The sequence below is a fragment of the Leiobunum rupestre genome, chromosome 1 (genome assembly GCF_980474605.1).
Source record: "Leiobunum rupestre chromosome 1, qqLeiRupe1.1.hap1, whole genome shotgun sequence".
Classification (NCBI taxonomy): Eukaryota; Metazoa; Arthropoda; class Arachnida; order Opiliones; family Sclerosomatidae; genus Leiobunum; species Leiobunum rupestre.
Window position 1 is genome coordinate 15,386,053 of NC_143384.1, and position 19,663 is coordinate 15,405,715.

Sequence of the window (19,663 nt, forward strand, 5' to 3'; positions counted from 1 at the left end):
ACCAATGCTGAAAGAAAAATTGGAAAGGTTTAATACATGGTAGCTTCAGAACTGTAGGTATAAAACCTTACCTTGTATTGAAGGGTGGAAACTATCAATTCAGTCTTTGCTACTCCTATGGAATGATATAAAGGATAATTTTGGTTTTGAGTTCTTAGTAACTGGAAGAATTAGTCAAGATTTTTAGAAAACTACTTTGGTTCCATTTTCCAATAAGGAGACAATTGAGATCTTCCAAATCCTCAACAATACCAGGCAGCGTACAGAGCTGCATCAGTCAATAGCCTCTTAAAACCATCAGATTCATATTGAATTGACAATTTGGATGACTTTATTTTAAACAGACTCGTTTAAAGTACCAGCTCCTGGACCATGATGAAGAATTGTCCAAATATGATAACCATTGGGTTTTGCAAGGTAAAGGACAATTCACTGACAAAGATTATATTTAATTAAGATTTGGCCAGCCCATAAAATATTCCACTTTAGATTCCACGAATTTCTTTTGATATATTAAAAAAGTACAGTTGATAATAATGAAATGAAATAGGGAGGGATTTTTCTTGTACTTACTTTTATATTTCTTACGAAATCAACTGTTTTACTTAAATAGTTAAAATAATTCAACATCACAGCTGACTGAGCTGAATTCAACTTTAACCTACTGAGAGGAAATTTTATTTTTCTTTGATAAGCAATTTTACAGTGCCATCGTGTGTCCGGGAATTGCAAACTCCGTCGTCTGCTTCTTCAACGCTCTCATGGGGAAAAAACGTACCACGAAATTTTAACATTACGGGGATAGGAAGAGGCGCCTCTGCTTTTACTGAGTTCGCGCCGGAAGTTGGAAAATCGGGCTCCATAGCAGGGTGAGAAATAAGGAACTTCCATAGATAACCCAAGATTATATTACTCGCCTTTAGTTTTCTTTCGTTTAGAAACATTTTTAGAGCTACAGGCGTGATCCCTTATTGATTTAAAACAATATAATGCAAAAATATCTGGTATCTTGAAAACCCCAAGTCAAAAACCACGGCGCAATTTTCACTAAAACTTTACGTTTTAACTAGATGTCGGTAGCCCTGCCAGCTCGATGGAGGCAGTTTTTTCCGACTTCCACCGGGAACTCAGTAAGAGGCTGCGTTACAAGGAGCTTAATTTCGAATCTAGGGTACGTAGTGATCTTTGGACAGGCTGGAAGTCTAGTCCTCCGAGCACCTAGCGGAGTTCTCCGTGGTAGAGCGATGACGTAGAAGGCAAATCCGGTTCACGCTCGGAGCAGTCTTTTCACCTCACATGGGTATCGGTGCACGTGGCAATGTTTTTATTTGTCAGTTGACGTTTATTTTATTGATTTTTCCTTACACTAAATAAGTAAATATCTTTTAATACTTCTTAAAAATTAGTGTTTTAGAGTTATATAACGTTATATTTACTATAAACTTATTGGAATAAATTAACCATATTAAATATGACCTAATTATAACTACGCCTTGGTTGGAATTACTTACATTTTTGTTATTTTTTACAATTTCTCTTTTCCGTAAGCCTTGCCAAATCAGATTTCTTAAGTTCGTTTATTTGCCCACTCATAATTTGTACAAAAAATTGAAATATCGAGATAATGGTTTATAACGTAGTTTCGTAATAGAGATTATTTTTATAGACTGTCAGTCTGTCATAAACTATGTAAAAATCCTATATAAAAATTCTGTTATTGTAGAATCTGCTTGTTTATGTGCTTTTTTATTTTAGGTATTACGAAAAGTATTATTTTTGGGAAACAAAATGGATTCAAAAGAAAAATTGTCCAACAAACCAAAGGATATAACCGATTTAATTGGTAAATACGGACCTTGGCAAGGCCAAATATTTGCAGTTGTGTTTTTTGTAGCCCTTTTAGTGGCATGGCAGCACATGGTGGTTCCTTTTATAGCTCCAAACATAGATTTTTGGTGCAAAAGACCCGAACATTTAGCTAATATGAGCATAAGCGAGTGGAAAAATTTAAGTGCACCTTTGGTGGAAGTGAAAGGAAAAATGGATTTTGATAAATGCAATAAATACACCAACTATATTGAAAACAACGGTACTGTCACTGATCATTTAAACGAAACAAAGCCATGTTCAAGTTGGGAATATGATAACTCTGTCTATTACTCTACTATTACAGAGGAGGTAAGTACGGATTTTCATTATGGGTTTATTTAATCAAAATACATTAAAAAAATTTGGTTTCAGTGGGATTTAGTTTGTGATGAGTCTTGGAAAGTTTCTATGGCTCAGTCTTCTTACATGATTGGGAACCTCGTAGCAGCCCTCTGCCTATCCCAGTTATCGGATCGTTTTGGCCGTCGACCTATGATCTTGACAGCTGCGGTGTTTTTACTGGTAGCTGGGATCATCTGTGCCTTCTCTCCTTCTTTCTTAGTTTTTGCCATTTGCCGTTTTATTTTAGCCTTGGGAACAACAGGATTGTTCCTGAATGATTTCGTTCTTTGTAATTTACAAATTATCTTTTATTTATCTTTATTACAAAATGGGGCAGAAAAGTAAATTAAGAGATATATTACAAAACTATTTACTCATTTCTTTTATACTCTAAGCATTTATTCATACCTTTCTTTGTCTTTAAGAATCACTTTTCAGCCCCTTTTTATCATTTCGTTAACTTTAAATTTACGTAGATTAATCCCTCTTTTAGTGATGGAAGTGGTGGGACCTAAACTTCGCCCAATTTTGGGTGTCGCCTTAGAACTTGGTTGGGCTACCGGTTATGTTTTACTGCCTGGCATTGCCTACTTGTTGAAAAAATGGATGTATATACAACTAGCCATTACGATACCAGTTGTGTCTTTGATATCTCTTTATTGGTAATTTTTTACTTTTTATTTACTAATTAAAAGTACCAAGAATAACCCAATATGTATTTATGTTATAAGGTTGATGCCGGAATCACCTCGTTGGCTCCTTATAAATGGCAAAATTGGAAAGGCCAAGTCTGTTATAATCCAAGCGTCCAAACGAAACAATATAAGCATCTGTGATTTGGATGAGTCTATAGAACTTATTTCCCAGTCCATGAAGAAGGTGAATATTGAGATTTCGTAATATGTTTAGACTCATTAACTTAATGTGGATTTAAACATTTTTGACTTAAATGGTTACAGAAGTATAGCATATATGTATTAGAATGTTTGTAATTATGTTTCACATTAGTGTGCCGTTAACAATTTTTTTAAGGGTTATAGAGATGTATCACGTCGTCTGCTCTCCCTAGCTTTACCAGTGGAAACAGTTGCCATGTTGTGGGAGTTTCTCTTTGCTAAAAAGCATTAGTGACGTTAGTCACGTGGTCACTAAAATATCTCTATATCAAGAACCCATAGACGTCTATGGGTTCTTGGTTTTATTTCTACTGAGAGCTAATTCTATAATGACCACATGCTTGAAACTTGTTTGTGCGGATGAATTTAAATAATGAGTAGTTTAGAAAAAGAAAAGGAAAATTACCAATACGGTTCGGTTCAGAGATTACTTTCCAAAAATGGAACAAGTCATCGAAGTGGGATATTCCACCAGCGTTATTAAAACCCATACCAAGCCTAGAAGAGTTAGGCCTAGGTTCAAAAGAATATGCAAAGACTCCAGCCTTGGAGCATGGAACCAATTAATTGGTTTTTGGTTCCATGCTTGGAGATGCCCCAGAAAAGCTCAACCTAAATTTCAACTAGAGCAAAGACACGAGAACCACCAATGGTCTAGAGAGTGAGGAGTAAAAACGCGAACAAGTAAAGAGACCAATAAGTAGGGGAGAAAACTAAGCTTTAATTAAAGCTTAGTTTTCTCCCCTACTTATTGGTCTCTTTACTTGTTCGCGTTTTTACTCCTGAATTTCAACTATTTTTTTCAATAAACCAACTTTTTTATTTGACTATGCAAATTTATTTTAGAACGTGAGTCTCCGAAAACTTTATTAATTTGCTTATTAATAGCATTAACAGCACTTGACACTATATTGTAGTTTATTTTAGCTCCTAAACCTTGGTTGTTCAAACCGGTTTGTTTACTAAAATAATGGACTCCGCGAAAAGTCGATTGCTCATCAACGGCACTCGATAAAACTTTAATTGATACGTCGGTCGATTGGTATTAGTTCCCTCTGTCTAACTATACCAGTTCCGAACCTATGTTTATGATTAAAGGGTTTTTTCGCCCCCCCCCCCGTATAAAACTGACGTAAAAGTCCCCGCGAAACGGTCAATTCTATTCGGTGGCGCGTGCGAACGATTTAATTGATACGGCGTTCGATCGGTATTAGCAATCTATATCTATCTATACCAGTGCCGAACCTTTGTGGGTAATCAAAGGGGTTTTTTCGCCTCTGAATAAAAAGTTTACGCAAAAATCGTCGCGAAACAGTCAATACTGAGGCGACGAAAATGAACGGTAAGTCTATGAATGGGGTATGAAAAACTCAGGCGCGATACCCGTTTGGGCCCTTGATTTCTCGGCAGCGAACGAGACCACAATTACCATGATAAAGGGCAGGGAGTGAGTCTGCTATTATGGCCTGTGCCATCTTGTATTTTGATAGTTTATTTAAGAAAAAACGTTATGACTTTTTATTTTGTCTGCCAGAACTTGGGCAGTATGAATAAAAAATATCTTAAATCCATTTTAAGGTAACAACAAGAATTGATCTATTTATTGAGCGGAGCGAGCGAAACGAGCGTAGCTCTCTTAGCAGCGAGTTCAATGGGAAAGTTTTGTCCGTTCGTCCGTTAGTAAGTTTCAAAGGAGGAGGGGGAGGCGCAAGATAAAGAGGCATGGTATGAGCAACGGGTTGCGAGAGGGTAGGGGGTGCTAGACGGGGATAGGAACGGTCGTCCGTTAGTAAGTTTCAAAGGAGGGGGAGGAAGAGAAAGAGGAATTGTATGAGCCACGAGTTGCGAGAGGGTAGAGGGGGGGCGCTCAGCGGGGATAGGAGCGAGTTGTACGGGAACGTTTTTTAGAGAAGTGGAGGGGGGTGGGGGCTCTGATAATTCGCAGAAATTTCGCAATATCTCGAAAACAGTAATTGATGAGGGGAATCCCTTCGAGGGTTTTTTTTTATTGAGAGATAGGGAAACTGGCAATGGTACTATAGGCAAAGTCATTGATATTATCTATATTTCCACCGATACTCGCGAGTGTTTAAACGAGTTGCCACTTTGTGTGCTTGTTAATTTTCCAACATACATACTCAGGTCCGTCGTTATACAACAATCTGATACCGATCCCACCAGACACCGTTTCGTTTAAAAAGGGGGCAGCCACTTGTACTCGTAAGCAATTCCCACTGCAACTTGCTTACGCAATCAGCATTCATCGTTCCCAGGGCTTAACACTTGAGCAAGCAGTTGTTGATCTCGGACCCAACGAATTCGCTCTCGGCATGGCATACGTTGTCGTTTCGCGCGTAAAAACATTGGACGGCATAATTTTCGATCCCAGATTTAACGTAGAACCAAAAGTGGATATAAAAAAGAATGGGAGGAAAAGGGTTCGTTAGCTTTCCCAGTGGTTTCCTTCAAAAATGAGGAGCTGTTTCCCCTATACAATGATTGAGCCAATCAGGAACGACTCTGTTACGTTTGGCCTATGTCTCATGACGTCACGGTCAGAGGAAATAGTTCAGATGGGCGATGCTAGCTAACCTAGCGGTAAAACCAAGAAGCATATTCTCCTTGGTAAATCTCCCGAAGACGTTGTCTCGTTGGTTAATTTATTCCTTTTCCAAAAATTTTGCCTCTGTTAAGTTCAAGAGTCACTGTGGCTCAAGCTCGTAAGAAATATACACCAGAAGAGTTAGCTTTAAAGCCGAAAAGTAAATTTAGTCAGTGTAATTTATTTATAAAAGATTTGTATTCAATTGGTACTATACAAACCAGTGAAGATTTAAACCAAGGCTTAACTAAAATTCCAGTAGATAGGGATGTAGACAAATTTTAGTATAGTAACATGGATTAAATAACCTTATAAGGTTATTTAATCAATGATAGTAATAACCAAGGTAATAATGCAGAATCGCAAACTGAGATTGGAGAGTTCATTTGCATATATTGGGTCAATTCCTTCTTCATTAAGTACTAAATTGTATACCCAATTGTTCCATGCGTACAGAAAGCCACTATCCTCCTCTTTCTTCAGAGTAATGCGAATGTAACAACTCGTGTTGAGAGCACAAATCTTCTAGTAGTTCTTTTAAAGTTTGATTGTTTTTAAATTCGTTAAACACTTTAAACCGCACACCCTATTCAAATAAAACAAAAACGTTTTTATCAATTATCTACCTAAGCCTTGCCAAACATGTGAATTTTCACAAAGAGCAGACGCACCAAATCCAGCCCAAAGACTATATAATCAGGTGGCTAAGGAACTGAAGAAGAACTATAATATATCAGCCGATTTACGCAGGTACATGCGAGTAAAGCGCCATTTGTAATGCTCCGCCAAAGGGGGTAGGCACAAACTAGGGGCATGCTTGGGGGATCCTCATTTTTGATGGAACAGGGCTACCGGGTCCTCCCAGACTTTCTGTTTTATATCCACTTTTGGTATCATTAATGTTTATAACTTTATATTCCGTCGATTTTTAGTCTTACACGAACCTAGTATAGGCAAGGGTAAGACAACAGTTTCCGTTGACTGGTAACGGCATTCAACCAAATTTGTTGGAACAGTATCGCCATCTATTTCAACCTCAAACCAATTCGTAACAAAGCGATCACATCGCCATCTATAGCTCGCTTTCGCCATATCTCTAAACGTAAGAACGTTCACTTACATTTCCTTCCCCCTTTAGTTGATTCCCCTGGTTCATGATGCGTCGCGAATGACGGAATATAAACATTCTCTCTATATATTAACTAGCCGAGAAGCCCGGCTTCCAGGCGGGCCCTCAGCTAGTTGTGTGTTTCGAGGCACTCCACCCCAGTACGGCCCCCAACCCCTTTTTCCCCATGGGATAATTTCCGTGCGACCCTTTCCCGCATAGTCGAACAACCGCAGTAAGGCCCCCTCCCCCTTTCCCCATGCGAGATTTTCCATGGTGCCCTTTTCCCTAAAGTAGAACGACTCCAGTAAGGCCCTTCCTCCCCCTTTTCCCCATGTGATAATAACTGGGGTACCCACCTCCCCCTTTTTCCCATGTGATAATTATCGTGGTACCCAACTTCCCCTTTTTCCCATGTGATAATTACAGTGGTACCCACCTTCCCCTTTTTCCCATGTGATAATAACCGTGGTACCCACCTCCCCCTTTTTCCCATGTGATAATTACCGTGGAACCCTTTTCTCAATAGTCGAACCACCGCAGTAAGGCTCACTCCCTTTGGTCCCATGCGATAATTTCCATTTTCGGTGTCCTATAATTTTAACAGTGTATTATATAGGACGTTTTTTCCGACTTTTCGATATTGATGACCTATAAAGCCTATAAATTGAAAATGTCTTACTGAGAGCGTTAACCGTCCAAGAATATCTCGGCTCGCAGCTGACAAATGCGATGGATAACTGTGTTTTTATAATTTTTCAGTTTTTTTATATAAAAAGTTTTATTTTACCATACTTCAATGGGTTTATTTAAAACAGAAATGTTATCAAAGATCAGTGGGATATCCGATGCAAAATTGAAATTACCGCCAAATACAATATGTCCTATAATTTGGACTGGAAATCTATAATTGTTAGTCCTTGGGTCTATAATTGGATTTTGGTTATCTGGCAACGACCCCGAAACCCCTCGACCATTGCCCCCTGGATTAAGAGAAGGCCTAGAAATGGGCAGGTGTTGAATTTTTGAAATTGGCAAAATCAAAGTTTTAGTTTTATGCCTTTGTTGGCCGAAAGATGGCCCTAGATCTTTCCATTTTGACGTCATCAAGTCAGGCTGACAGCGAAAGATCGGCTGCTAGTGCTTAAATGCATTGGCTTATACAAGAATATTTAAAATTCCCGCCTTGATCGTCTCGATATAAAGGTTCGAAATCGCGCCATCTACTGAGTGTTTCGCGAGCGTGTAAAAAATGTTTGCCGCCCCCTGTAGAAAAACGAATTCTAGGCATTCTCTTAATCCAGGGGGCAATGCCTCGACCCTCCGAAACTCACCCCCTTCCCCCCTTCGAAATTCGCGGTGGAAAGAGAGAGAATATCGGGTGTCTTGCGTGTTGGGACAAACACGGCCCAACTCTCAGGGGCGACAGATTTTGAGAAAATAGATAGTCGAACCACCTCAGTAACGAAGCGAAGGCCAGCAGCTTCTCTCTCGGTCCCGCGCTGGCGCTTTCTCGCCGCCCCGCCTTTGGCTTCGTGACAGAAACATTCCTGAAAGCTGGAACGCGACGACGACCAACGTACCAAGCAAGCGCTCCTTATAATATAGATAGATCAATTCTTGGTAACACCATGGACTGTAAATTTTAGAGGACGAGTAAAGCGTAGCCTTCCCCTGTAGAATTTTGGTTTCCCCGAGCATCAATCACTTCGAACTAGAGAGAGAGAGTCCGTCAAGGTCATTTGTACCACGCATAGAGATAGACCCCCCCCCCCCCCGCATGTTATCTGGAAATCTGGCCGACCGAAAGACACGCGCTTTAGTTTTTTTTATGACCTTGAGCGACTCCCGTCAGCCTGATCGGTGAACGGGGCGTAAAATACTTCGGGAATACCGGTCCTCTAAAATTTACAGTCCGTGGTAACACAAACTATATTTGACTTTGATTGGGATTTTATGGAAAGTTGGAAACATCTATTATTAAGCAAATTCCCTTTAAAAAACTATGCCTTTTAACTTCATAACTATTTAAACCCTTATATTAATTTTTGGTTAATTTCGAAAAGAAATCCTATAAATCGACTAGAAATTTCCTATTTTCAATATTAAATTATTTGAGCTTTTCTGTGATCACCCCGTAGGAACAAGAAGCTCTTTCGGAGGGCAAAAGGGCCACCATTCTCGATCTAATGAGGTCCGCCAATTTGCGCAAGAAGACGCTGATCATCTATTTCAATTGGTGCGTTTTTGATCATATAACGTATATTCTTAGAACCATTAGTTTATGATACCCAAACTCTAGGAGCAACAAACACAAGGAGAAAGCAGCTAGCCTTTAAACACGCTAACGCAGTTTTGTGTACAAATTTCATTGGACGAGCGTTTACGCTGAACGTTTTACGGAAAGGGGGGAAGACAATTTCCGAATTATCCCCTTCCGACGGCAGCAGGCGCTAAAGCGTCTAACCAATGAAAAATGTACACAAGGAAATGCAGGACTTTTGACGGGTTGCTTTCTCCTTGCGTGGGGTGCTGTGTTTGTTGCTCCTAGCTTAACTTATGTTAGAACAAAGAGCGTGTTTATTTATATTTAAGCAGAATTCTTCTAATTTATTAATATATTCGTCAGAATTACTCACCCCCCCCCTTTTCCGGGCCATGCCATGGGCAAAGTCTTCTAATTTATTAATTTATTTATTATGCCAAATTTTCCCCGCCACGACTGAAGGGGGAGACAAAACGTCTCCGGTGTGGCGCTTCAATAAAATCTTCAAGGAAATTGCCAAGAAGTAATATTTCAAAGAGCCAGGACCTGCAAGTTACTTTTTATATATGCCTAGTGCTTGTTGAAATCTTGGAGGAAGGCGATTTCATTGAAGATGTTTTATTTAAGAGCCTATTGCGCCGGAAGACATGTGTGTTAGGGAACGCATAGAGTAATGGCACTGTGACGTCCTAGTACGTCACCCATGCTCTTTCCTATGGATAAAAAATTTGCGACCAAAATGGCGGCGTTGGCCAAAGCTACGGAGTGCTACTACTCTATTATACCTGGATGATTTGATTGAGGTTTAAGGGAGGAGCTTACTGTTAGAGCGTCAGGTTTTCACTATGGCGACGCAAAAAAAATCGTATTAGTCTTGGTTTCCACTAGCTCGCGAAACGGCGCTCCACTCAACTTTGAGACGTACACACGTTTTGACGCGCGTAAAGAAAAATTCATTATGACGTGCGCTAAGGCAAACCAAGCATAGCCCTAAGTTTCCATAAGAGCGCTTAACGGCCCGTCACTCAACTTTGAGACGTACACACGTTTTGACGCGCGTAAAGAAAAATTCATTATGACGTGCGCTAAGGCAAACCAAGCATAGCCCTAAGTTTCCATAAGAGCGCTTAACGGCCCGTCACTCAACTTTGAGACGTACACACGTTTTGACGCGCGTAAAGAAAAATTCATTATGACGTGCGCTAAGGCAAACCAAGCATAGCCCTAAGTTTCCATAAGAGCGCTTAACGGCCCGTCACTCAACTTTGAGACGTACACACGTTTTGACGCGCATAAAGAAAAAGTTTCATTAAGAGCGGAAATTTTGGCGTCAACGCAAAAAAAAAAGAAATTTAAAAATGGGCCTATAAAGTCGGGGAATTCTAAGCATTTTTAAAAATAAATTATCATTTATTTCCTTGAAAATTTGGCTAATTGGTTGAACATTGCAATAACCTTTTTACTGCAATATGAGTCCATTTTAATATATTAACTTCTGATAAAAGTAAATTGTAAAATACAAATTTTGGGAAAACGGTATAGTCAGGGAATTTGAATCTTAAAATTTTGTGGCAACCCTGTATTAGGCCTAATGGGTATTTTTTGCGTCAACGTAAAAAATGGTATTAGGCCTAACGGGGATATTTGGCGTCAACCTCGCCGCCGTGGCGTTATGCCCTAATGAAAACTGTCCTTTAGAATTAATTAATTAATTAATTAATTAATTATTTCGTGTTAGGACTATTTCTTGCTAAGAAAGTCGATTCTATCTGTTGGCAACCCTCGTTTTTAGGTTCGTGAACGCCTTCATCTTCTATGGGCTTTCGTTAAATACCAACGAATTACAAGGAGACCCATTCGTCAATTTCGCCATTTCGGGCGCCGTGGAATTCCCCGCCTACATAATCTCCATCTTCATCCTGAAGTACTTAGGACGAAGGTTCCCCCAGATGACCTTCATGGTCGTCGGTGGCCTCGCCTGCATCGCCACCATCCCCATATCCGATGGTAAACTAAATTATCTATTCACATATTCCAAAAGTTCAATGCCATTCGACTATGTAAATATTTTAAAACCTCTTGTAGTCGAATAGTCGAGTATCAAAATAGTTTAAAATTACATGATGGGAATATGAACTTATTTCATTAGTGAAAATATTATTTCGCGGTAGTAACGCCGTTAGAGGATTATTTTTATATAGCGGTGGTCCACTTAGATGGCGCCAACCGTCTGAAAATTTTAATTAAAGTATATTGAAACCGATGACGCAAAAGTTTAATTTGGCGCCATCTAGTAAAAATAAAAGAATTAAAATCGAACCTTTAAGGGTGTCGATCTAAATATTTATTTGCGACTCTCATAACAATTGGAAATATTAAAAATTATAACAGCACCAAGACCTTAAAATTATGAAATTACCCTCAAAATAATATTTTTTTATTGTTTTGAATCAAAGGAGCTAATTGCTAATAAATAAGAAAATCAAATATTAAATTGCTAACTAGCGTACTTAAAAATAATTAGTAATTTAGGTTTCAGTGTAGAATTATATTTGACTTAATATATTTAATGTGTCATTTAGTAACGAGAAAAGTATTTAAGGGTTTGGGATCGGTTAACCGAAAAATTGAGTTTTATTCGTTTGAATTCGATTAATCGATTTTCAAGAGGCGATTATTCGATTTTTCGACTAATCGTTTTAATCCAAAGAATAATCTTTATTTAAATTTCAGTTATTGAAGCTTTAATAGAAATAAATTCCGTTATAAACTGCCCTACGCATAACATGTCACTCTCGCAAACAAAGCGACGCTACTAAAAGAAAAGTTTTACTTTCGTTTTCAAAGATTATTCGGTTTTTATTCGTTTTCAAAGATTATTCGGTTTTTATTCGTTTTCAAAGATTATTCGGTTTTTATTCGTTTTCAAATATTAATCTGGTTTTATTCGTTTTCAAAGATTAATCGGGTTTTATTCGTTTTCAAAGATTAATCGGGTTTTATTCGTTTTCAAAGATTATTCGGTTTTTATTCGTTTTCAAAGATTATTCGGTTTTTATTCGTTTTCAAAGATTATTCGGTTTTTATTCGTTTTCAAAGATTATTCGGTTTTTATTCGTTTTCAAAGATTATTCGATTTTTATTCGTTTTCAAAGATTATTCAGTTTTTATTCGTTTTCAAAGATTATTCGGTTTTTATTCGTTTTCAAAGATTATTCGATTTTTATTCGTTTTCAAAGATTATTCGGTTTTTATTCGTTTTCAAAGATTAATCTGGTTTTATTCGTTTTCAAAGATTAATCGGGTTTTATTCGTTTTCAAAGATTAATCGGGTTTTATTCGTTTTCAAAGATTATTCGGTTTTTATTCGTTTTCAAAGATTATTCGGTTTTTATTCGTTTTCAAAGATTATTCGGTTTTTATTCGTTTTCAAAGATTATTCGGTTTTTATTCGTTTTCAAAAATTATTCGGTTTTTACTCGTTTTCAAAGATTATTCGGTTTTTATTCGTTTTCAAAGATTATTCGGTTTTTATTCGTTTTCAAAGATTATTCGGTTTTTAGTCGTTTTCAAAAATTATTCGGTTTTTAGTCGTTTTCAAAAATTATTCGGTTTTTATTCGTTTTCAAAGATTATTCGATTTTTATTCGTTTTCAAAGATTATTCGGTTTTTATTCGTTTTCAAAGATTAATCTGGTTTTATTCGTTTTCAAAGATTAATCGGGTTTTATTCGTTTTCAAAGATTAATCGGGTTTTATTCGTTTTCAAAGATTATTCGGTTTTTATTCGTTTTCCAAGATTATTCGGTTTTTATTCGTTTTCAAAGATTATTCGGTTTTTATTCGTTTTCAAAGATTATTCGGTTTTTATTCGTTTTCAAAAATTATTCGGTTTTTATTCGTTTTCAAAGATTATTCGGTTTTTATTCGTTTTCAAAGATTATTCGGTTTTTATTCGTTTTCAAAGATTATTCGGTTTTTAGTCGTTTTCAAAAATTATTCGGTTTTTAGTCGTTTTCAAAAATTATTCGGTTTTTATTCGTTTTCAAAGATTATTCGGTTTTTATTCGTTTTCAAAGATTATTCGGTTTTTATTCGTTTTCAAAGATTATTCGGTTTTTATTCGTTTTCAAAGATTATTCGGTTTTTATTCGATTTAAAACGATTATTCGTATAAATAAGAAGTATTCGTAAGTGAAACGACTATTCGATTGTTTTTCGTATAATCGTTTAAAAGTTATCACGAAATTTCGATTCTTCGAACGAGTACTAACAAACATTCGGTTATTCGCCCACCCCTAAGCGATCTTGCTAACGTTATACACTTTGAAACATGTACTTACTTAGGCTACCGTTGGTTATTCAGAAATAGATATTATTATTATTTCATCCCAAAAATACTATGTGGTTATAATTTATCTCCTTTAAAGTTTGGCTAATTTTTTCCACATTGCAATAACCTTTTTACTGAAATATAAGTCCATTTAAATGTAAAATTAATAATGTTTTTAAAATATTTATGATAAAAAGACCTGCTACTTCATGGAGTTAAGTTTTTTTATTTTGATTAAAATATTTTGGAAGCTTTCGGACCGTAGTCCTTCGTCAGCCGCTACCTACATTAAACGTATTAACTTCCGATAAAAGTAAAATATAAATTAAAAATTTGGTTTTATAAAGTCATGGAATTTGAATCTGAAAATTTGGTGGCAACCCTGAATCCCTGATAGACTAAATATATCGTTGCTACTACCGTTGCAACTAGTAAGGCTTCTTTCTCTCACAAGGAGACTACCCGAGGTGTTACACACCGATTTTGTTCAAATTCGGGGGATTGGTAGACCTTCATGTAATTTGAAAAATCCTAAAGGGATTTTATTCAATGGGCAACGGGTTTGCCATGGCAACGAAAAATGTTTTTGACAACATAAAATAACATGGAATTTTTAGCGATTTCCATGTGAAAAAAAAATAAAAAAATTGATCAAAATGTGACCAATTTTGATTTTTTTCGGCAATTTTTATCAATTTTGTAAAATGTTTCACAGGGGGGGGACCTCGGAATCGGTCAAAATCCCATGTTATTTTCAATGGGAAAATTTCCATTTTATGTTGTCAAAAACATTTGTCGTTGCCATGGCTAAACCGTTGCCCATTGAATAAAATCCCTTTAGGATTTTTCAAGTTACATGAAGGTCTACCAATCCCCCGAGTTTGAACAAAATCGGTTTGTAACACCTCGGGTAAGTCTCCTTGACAGTAAATATTTTGAAGGCGCAAAGGTAGAGTGGATGTAATGACATCCAAATATGAACCTTTCATAGCTACTGTTTCATCCATGACAACCTTCTCATACGCTACCTATCTATTTTTCTACGGTAACCGAAAGAGGGCGGAACGATAGCTTTTGGTCGCCAATAAAATCTTACTCTTCGTAAAGCCTGGAAAGCACCTACGTAAAAATATCACTGAAACATATTCAGAACCATAAACGAAAAATAAAATTATTTTACTTTATGCACTTTATGCTTAATGTTTTGACACGCACTTCAAAACTTGAATGTGTTCTGAAATTGGAAATTCTACCGCTGCGCCATCTCAAAATCAGACTTCAAACGAGAAAATATTGATAGATACATTTTAAAAATGGCTTATAAAAACATTTGTGGAGTGTCACTTACAATGTGGACTACCTATAGACGCATTCACATATTGCCTACAGGAAAATATGAAAAAAGGGGCGAAATCTTCCTATTTAATAATATTTGCGGTAGATGGCGACACTATAAAGTTTATGAAAAATAATCTATTTTAAAAAGTTATTAATTATTTACTAAATTATAGTACTTTAAATTCTTATTAAAAATATATAATTTTTGTAATTTAAATTAACAATTAATTTTTCACTTTTTCTCGGCGCCTGAATTTTGGTTATTTTACGTAGGTTATCTGACAAACTTTAACCTTTTTAATACTTTTGTCGATTCGAATAGATCTAGCTTGGCTGCGAACGACTTTAGCAATGTTGGGTAAATTTTGCATAACTGCCTCATACGCTGTGATCTACGTCTACTCCGCCGAAGTGTATCCGACCGTCGTCAGAACCGTCGGAATGGGCACCAGCTCGCTCTGGTCCAAAATCGCCTCAATCATCGCGCCTTTTACCCGAGAATTGGTAAACTTTTATTCATTTCTAAATAGTCAATTTCATAGTTTTTAATCAATAATGTATTTATTTAATCAATAGGGACTTGGCAGCATGACGTATATAATACGTCACCCATGTTTTATCCAATTGAAAAAAATATATAACCAGCATGGCGGCCATAGCCAAAGGTACGGCTGCCAAAGTCGCTATAATGTATTTATTCAATCAATAGGGACTTGGCAGCTGGGAGCAACAAACACAAGGAGAACGCAGCTAGCCTTTAAACACGCTAAGGCAGTGTTGCGTACAAATTTCATTGGACGAACCTTTACGCAGAACGTTTTACGGAAAGGGGGAAGACAATTTCCGAATTTTCCCCTTCCGACGACGGCAGGCGCTAAAGCGTCTAGCCAATGAAAATTGTACACAAGAAAATCCACGACTTTTGACGAGTTGCGTTCTCCTTGTGTGGGGTGTTGTGTTTGTTGCTCCTAGTTGGCAGCATGACGTATATAATACGTCACCCATGCTTTTTCCAATTGGAAAAAAAAGAATACCAGCATGGCGGCCATAGCCAATGGTACGGCTTCCAAGTCCCTATAATGTATTTATTCAATCAATGGCAGCATGACGTATATAATACGTTACCCATGCTTTTTCGTAGGAAAATGGGAAAAAACAGGCATACTTCTCAACTCACCCCCTAAAACTCCTTAAAAATTTTGCATAACCTTTTGAAAAACCCTGTATAATCCTACGAGACAAAAATAAATTATCATATTTGATTATTTTTCCTCTAAAAGGGACGTTACACAAGCCCTAGCGTACCGTTTTGGCTGTATGGCGGTCTGTCGATCTCCTCTGGCCTTCTAATATTGCTGCTACCCGAAACGAATAATAGAAAATTACCCGATACCATAGAAGAAGCGGAACACTTCGAAAAGTACGTTTTAAACTAGTTTCATACACGATAGAAAAGTTGCATGCGATGGTAAATCTAAAGATTTGTGTTCAATAGGGCCAAAAATTCCCGAACGGCGAGCGTCGACGCCAAAATATTGTATTAGGCCTAAGCCTTGGTTTCCATTAGCGCGGTTAAAGAAATGTGCATTATGAAGCTTGGAGGAGAGAAGTATTCTGGAGTGGAAAAGTCGGGCGGCACCTGCGGCTTTGTAAAATTCCCATCATGCTCTTTTTGGTCGGACGTCATCAAGCCAGAATGATGGCAGATAAAGCTGACGTCCGACCAAAAACCGGTTTAACCGGGGTAGTCTGGGTAATTCTAACAGCAATAGGCGGGAAAGGACGTTCTTATTACCGCTATGGGATTTTCCACTCCAGAATACTTCCCTCCTCCAAGTATGAAGCACCCTATTGAAAAGTGAAAACCAAGCATAACATGGATTTTTTGCGTCGACGCTCACCGGGTGTGGTTTTTGCCCTGGTTAAAACTAACCCTTAGGCAAAATACAGTTTTTTGCACTACTCATAATTTAGTCAAATGTAGTACGTTCGGACGCGTCGTTATGCGCTCTAGTGGAAACTGGTCTTTCGTAGTGAAAATTAAGCTGGAAGGCTGGTCTTTCGTAGTGGAAATTAAGCTGGAAGGCTGGTCTTTCGTAGTGGAAATTAAGCTGGAAGGCTGGTCTTTCGTAGTGGAAATTAAGCTGGAAGGCTGGTCTTTCGTAGTGGAAATTAAGCTGGAAGGCTGGTCTTTCGTAGTGGAAATTAAGCTGGAAGGCTGGTTTTTCGTAGTGGAAATTAATAGCATTTTCCATTTGATTGCTTAAGATTCACTCTGAATCTGTTTCTGACGTCATAGATCTCGCCCCAGAGTAAAACCGCAAATGGAACATGCCATGAACATATTCCCGCGCTTGAATTTGAATTTTCGCGTCTTGGTCTACCATTTTGCCAAAAAATCTTAAAGGCAGATCGGTTTTGGGCGAACTCGGAGCACCCGAGAGCGCGAAATGGAACACGCGAAACTGGATCGGAGCAGATGCGAGCACGCTAATGGAACATAAAATGTTGATCAGAGCAGACAAATGGAAAACGCTATAAGCTTGGGCCAGTGAGTGTTCACTTTTAAAATTTTCGTTAAGCTTAATACAATTTTTTGCGTCGCAACGTTTAAGCCTAAGTGATTTTGCCGTCATTTTTACCGTCGAGCGTTAAAGGGACTGGAAAGTGGGGTTTTGAAATCGTCTAGTGACGTGGTATCTCCAAAAAAATCCGGAATTTGGCTCTGACGGAGATGTTTTGAAAATAGTGAGGAGCGACCCGAGAGAGAGAGAGACTAATGAGAGGTATTCATACGCGAACTAAGATATTCGGGCCTTCGTGGACGTGGTTTTGGTTCTAGTATTTTAATATTTATTTAATTATAATGATGTTAATGAACGAGTTTAATTCAAATAAAAAACGGAAACGTGATGATACGAAAATATCTCTTGTTGGCGAATTATATAAGTGGGAAAAGGCAAAAAACTGTGGTGTAGTACTAAGGTTTATCAAAATGCTCCAGTGAAACCAAGGCCCTAAGAAATTGGCTTCGATTCATCTAGCGTTTTTTTTACAAAATTCGATGAAACTCGTAAATAATAATTAAAAAAATTACGAACACACTACTACCAAAAGACCTTATCACTCAAATGAATTTTTCGTTAAACATTTGTTGTTCACTAAACTAAATCTCAATAAAGATTAATGAAATTTGAAAACTTCCTACGAGCTCAGCTATAACACTAACCAAGACCACGCTGGATTTCGTCATACAAAAATCTCAACACAGCGGTGCCTGTTTACGTCTTCGCGAACTTGAGAAAAAGTAGTTCTACGCGCCAAATTTCGTTAATGACGTCACGGATGACGTTTTTCAAAACCCCACTTTCCAGCCCCTTTAAATCAGCTTTGCAGTATCGTATTTCACTTTCCCATGGCATAGTTCTAATGTATTCCATCTCTTTTTAACGCAGGAAGGATCTTTCACCTGCGGAATCGGAAATGATAATTTTGCAGAACTCGACTTACAAAATCGATAGTTAAATATAACGTTGTTTGTTGTTATTGTTATTTTTGTTAGTGATTTTTACACGGGTGTCATAGTATTTTTCTGAGTGGATGCGCACGATACTTAAAATAGCCCCATTGATAAGTAATGGTCGTCATTTACTTTGCCCATTATATATTTTCCATTTTGTTAACTTTTATGATATTTTACTTTTTATATTGAAACGATGTTTTTTCTATAATATCATCACTTTAGTGAGATTTCTGAAGTTTATGATAACTAAACCAGTGATATTCCCTCTCAAAATAACATTAATTTACCCCCACTTCTGCACAACAGATACTGTATCCAAACAGATGGAAACCGTAAGGAGTCGTATTGGTAAATCAATTTTAACGTGGTGATAATGGGGCTGACTTAAAGGGGGTAAACACCCGGTCTTTTTTTGGAGCACGATGCAGCGTGATGACGTCAGCAGGCGAATCTGTGGCTTTGACGGGTCGTCTAGCCGCTTCACACACGTAAAACCACCAGTGTCAACCTCTTTTCGTCAACCTCTTTTCGTCAACCTCTTTTCGTCAACCCCGTTTAGCCCGCTATTGTTCCCGGTAACATCAAGATGATGAGTTAAAATGGTCCCACGACCTGATTTTCATAGCTTTATCAAAGTGCTCAAAAGTATTAATTTTTTAAGCCTTAGTTTTATTTCGATGTACTCAAATTGAATTTATACTTAATGTTTCTTTTATTTAAATTTGCCTATTCTACTTTATAATATATAAATTACTATTTAATACTCGCTTGACCTTACGATTAATTTCTGATTTCCCAGTCTTTTGTATTATCTTCTATTAACACGGATTGTAATGTAACTTAATTAAGATAAATTATAACGCTTTATAAAAACGGTGTTGGTCATTTCCCAGTGCCCTTTTTTTGGGTTTGTTTCCTTATTTTTCCCCCGTGAGCTCTGGAAGTAGGCCTGGAACAAATCCAAAAATATGATTGGCCAGGTCTACTATCACGAGTTACGAAAGAGGAGGAGCCGTAATTAATTAATTTTCACCCAATTGTTTCAAACATCGGTGTGGCCCTTCAATTTATTAATAGTATTTTTTCCTCATTTTAAAAATAAATATTTTTTACGTAAGAACCAATTTAAACACGTTATTTTTAATAGATGTTTCTATAAAATACGGTAGATCACGTGTTAATGTTTTTCTACGTCACTAGCTTTAGTTATTGAAGATAGAGCGCACGAGCTCGAGTCGATAAAGTACTTAAAAGCTTAAGCCCGTGACACGGATAAAAACATTTTACACTTATAATTTTTCCATTGTTTTATCTTATTTTATGGAAACACATGGTTTTAATTATCGCACAATTATTACTATTAAATGTTTTACGATTGAAAGAAGC

General features: G+C 37.3%; 1 protein-coding gene across 4 annotated transcripts; it reads left to right on the forward strand.

Moving 5' to 3' along the window:
• The first annotated feature begins 1,290 nt into the window (after positions 1 to 1,290).
• LOC149961179 (organic cation transporter protein-like) lies at positions 1,291 to 19,659 on the forward strand. 4 transcript variants are annotated; one of them, XR_016480976.1, is made up of 11 exons: positions 1,291 to 1,374; positions 1,756 to 2,178; positions 2,242 to 2,500; positions 2,705 to 2,873; positions 2,943 to 3,090; positions 8,959 to 9,056; positions 10,876 to 11,090; positions 15,077 to 15,258; positions 15,331 to 15,419; positions 16,035 to 16,174; positions 18,210 to 19,659. XR_016480976.1 is itself a non-coding variant. In XM_090175589.1 (11 exons), the coding sequence occupies exons 2-11, from the start codon at positions 1,789 to 1,791 to the stop codon at positions 18,277 to 18,279; spliced, it is 1,578 nt and encodes a 525-aa protein (XP_090031715.1). In that variant the 5' UTR covers positions 1,291 to 1,374; positions 1,756 to 1,788; the 3' UTR covers positions 18,280 to 19,659. The 4 variants fall into 4 exon arrangements, 3 of the variants coding, with proteins under 3 accessions (XP_090031715.1, XP_090031700.1, XP_090031710.1); XM_090175589.1 differs by lacking the exon at positions 15,331 to 15,419 and having other exon boundaries at positions 1,756 to 1,843; positions 1,937 to 2,178; XM_090175574.1 differs by lacking the exon at positions 15,331 to 15,419.
• Positions 19,660 to 19,663: the final 4 nt, after the last annotated feature.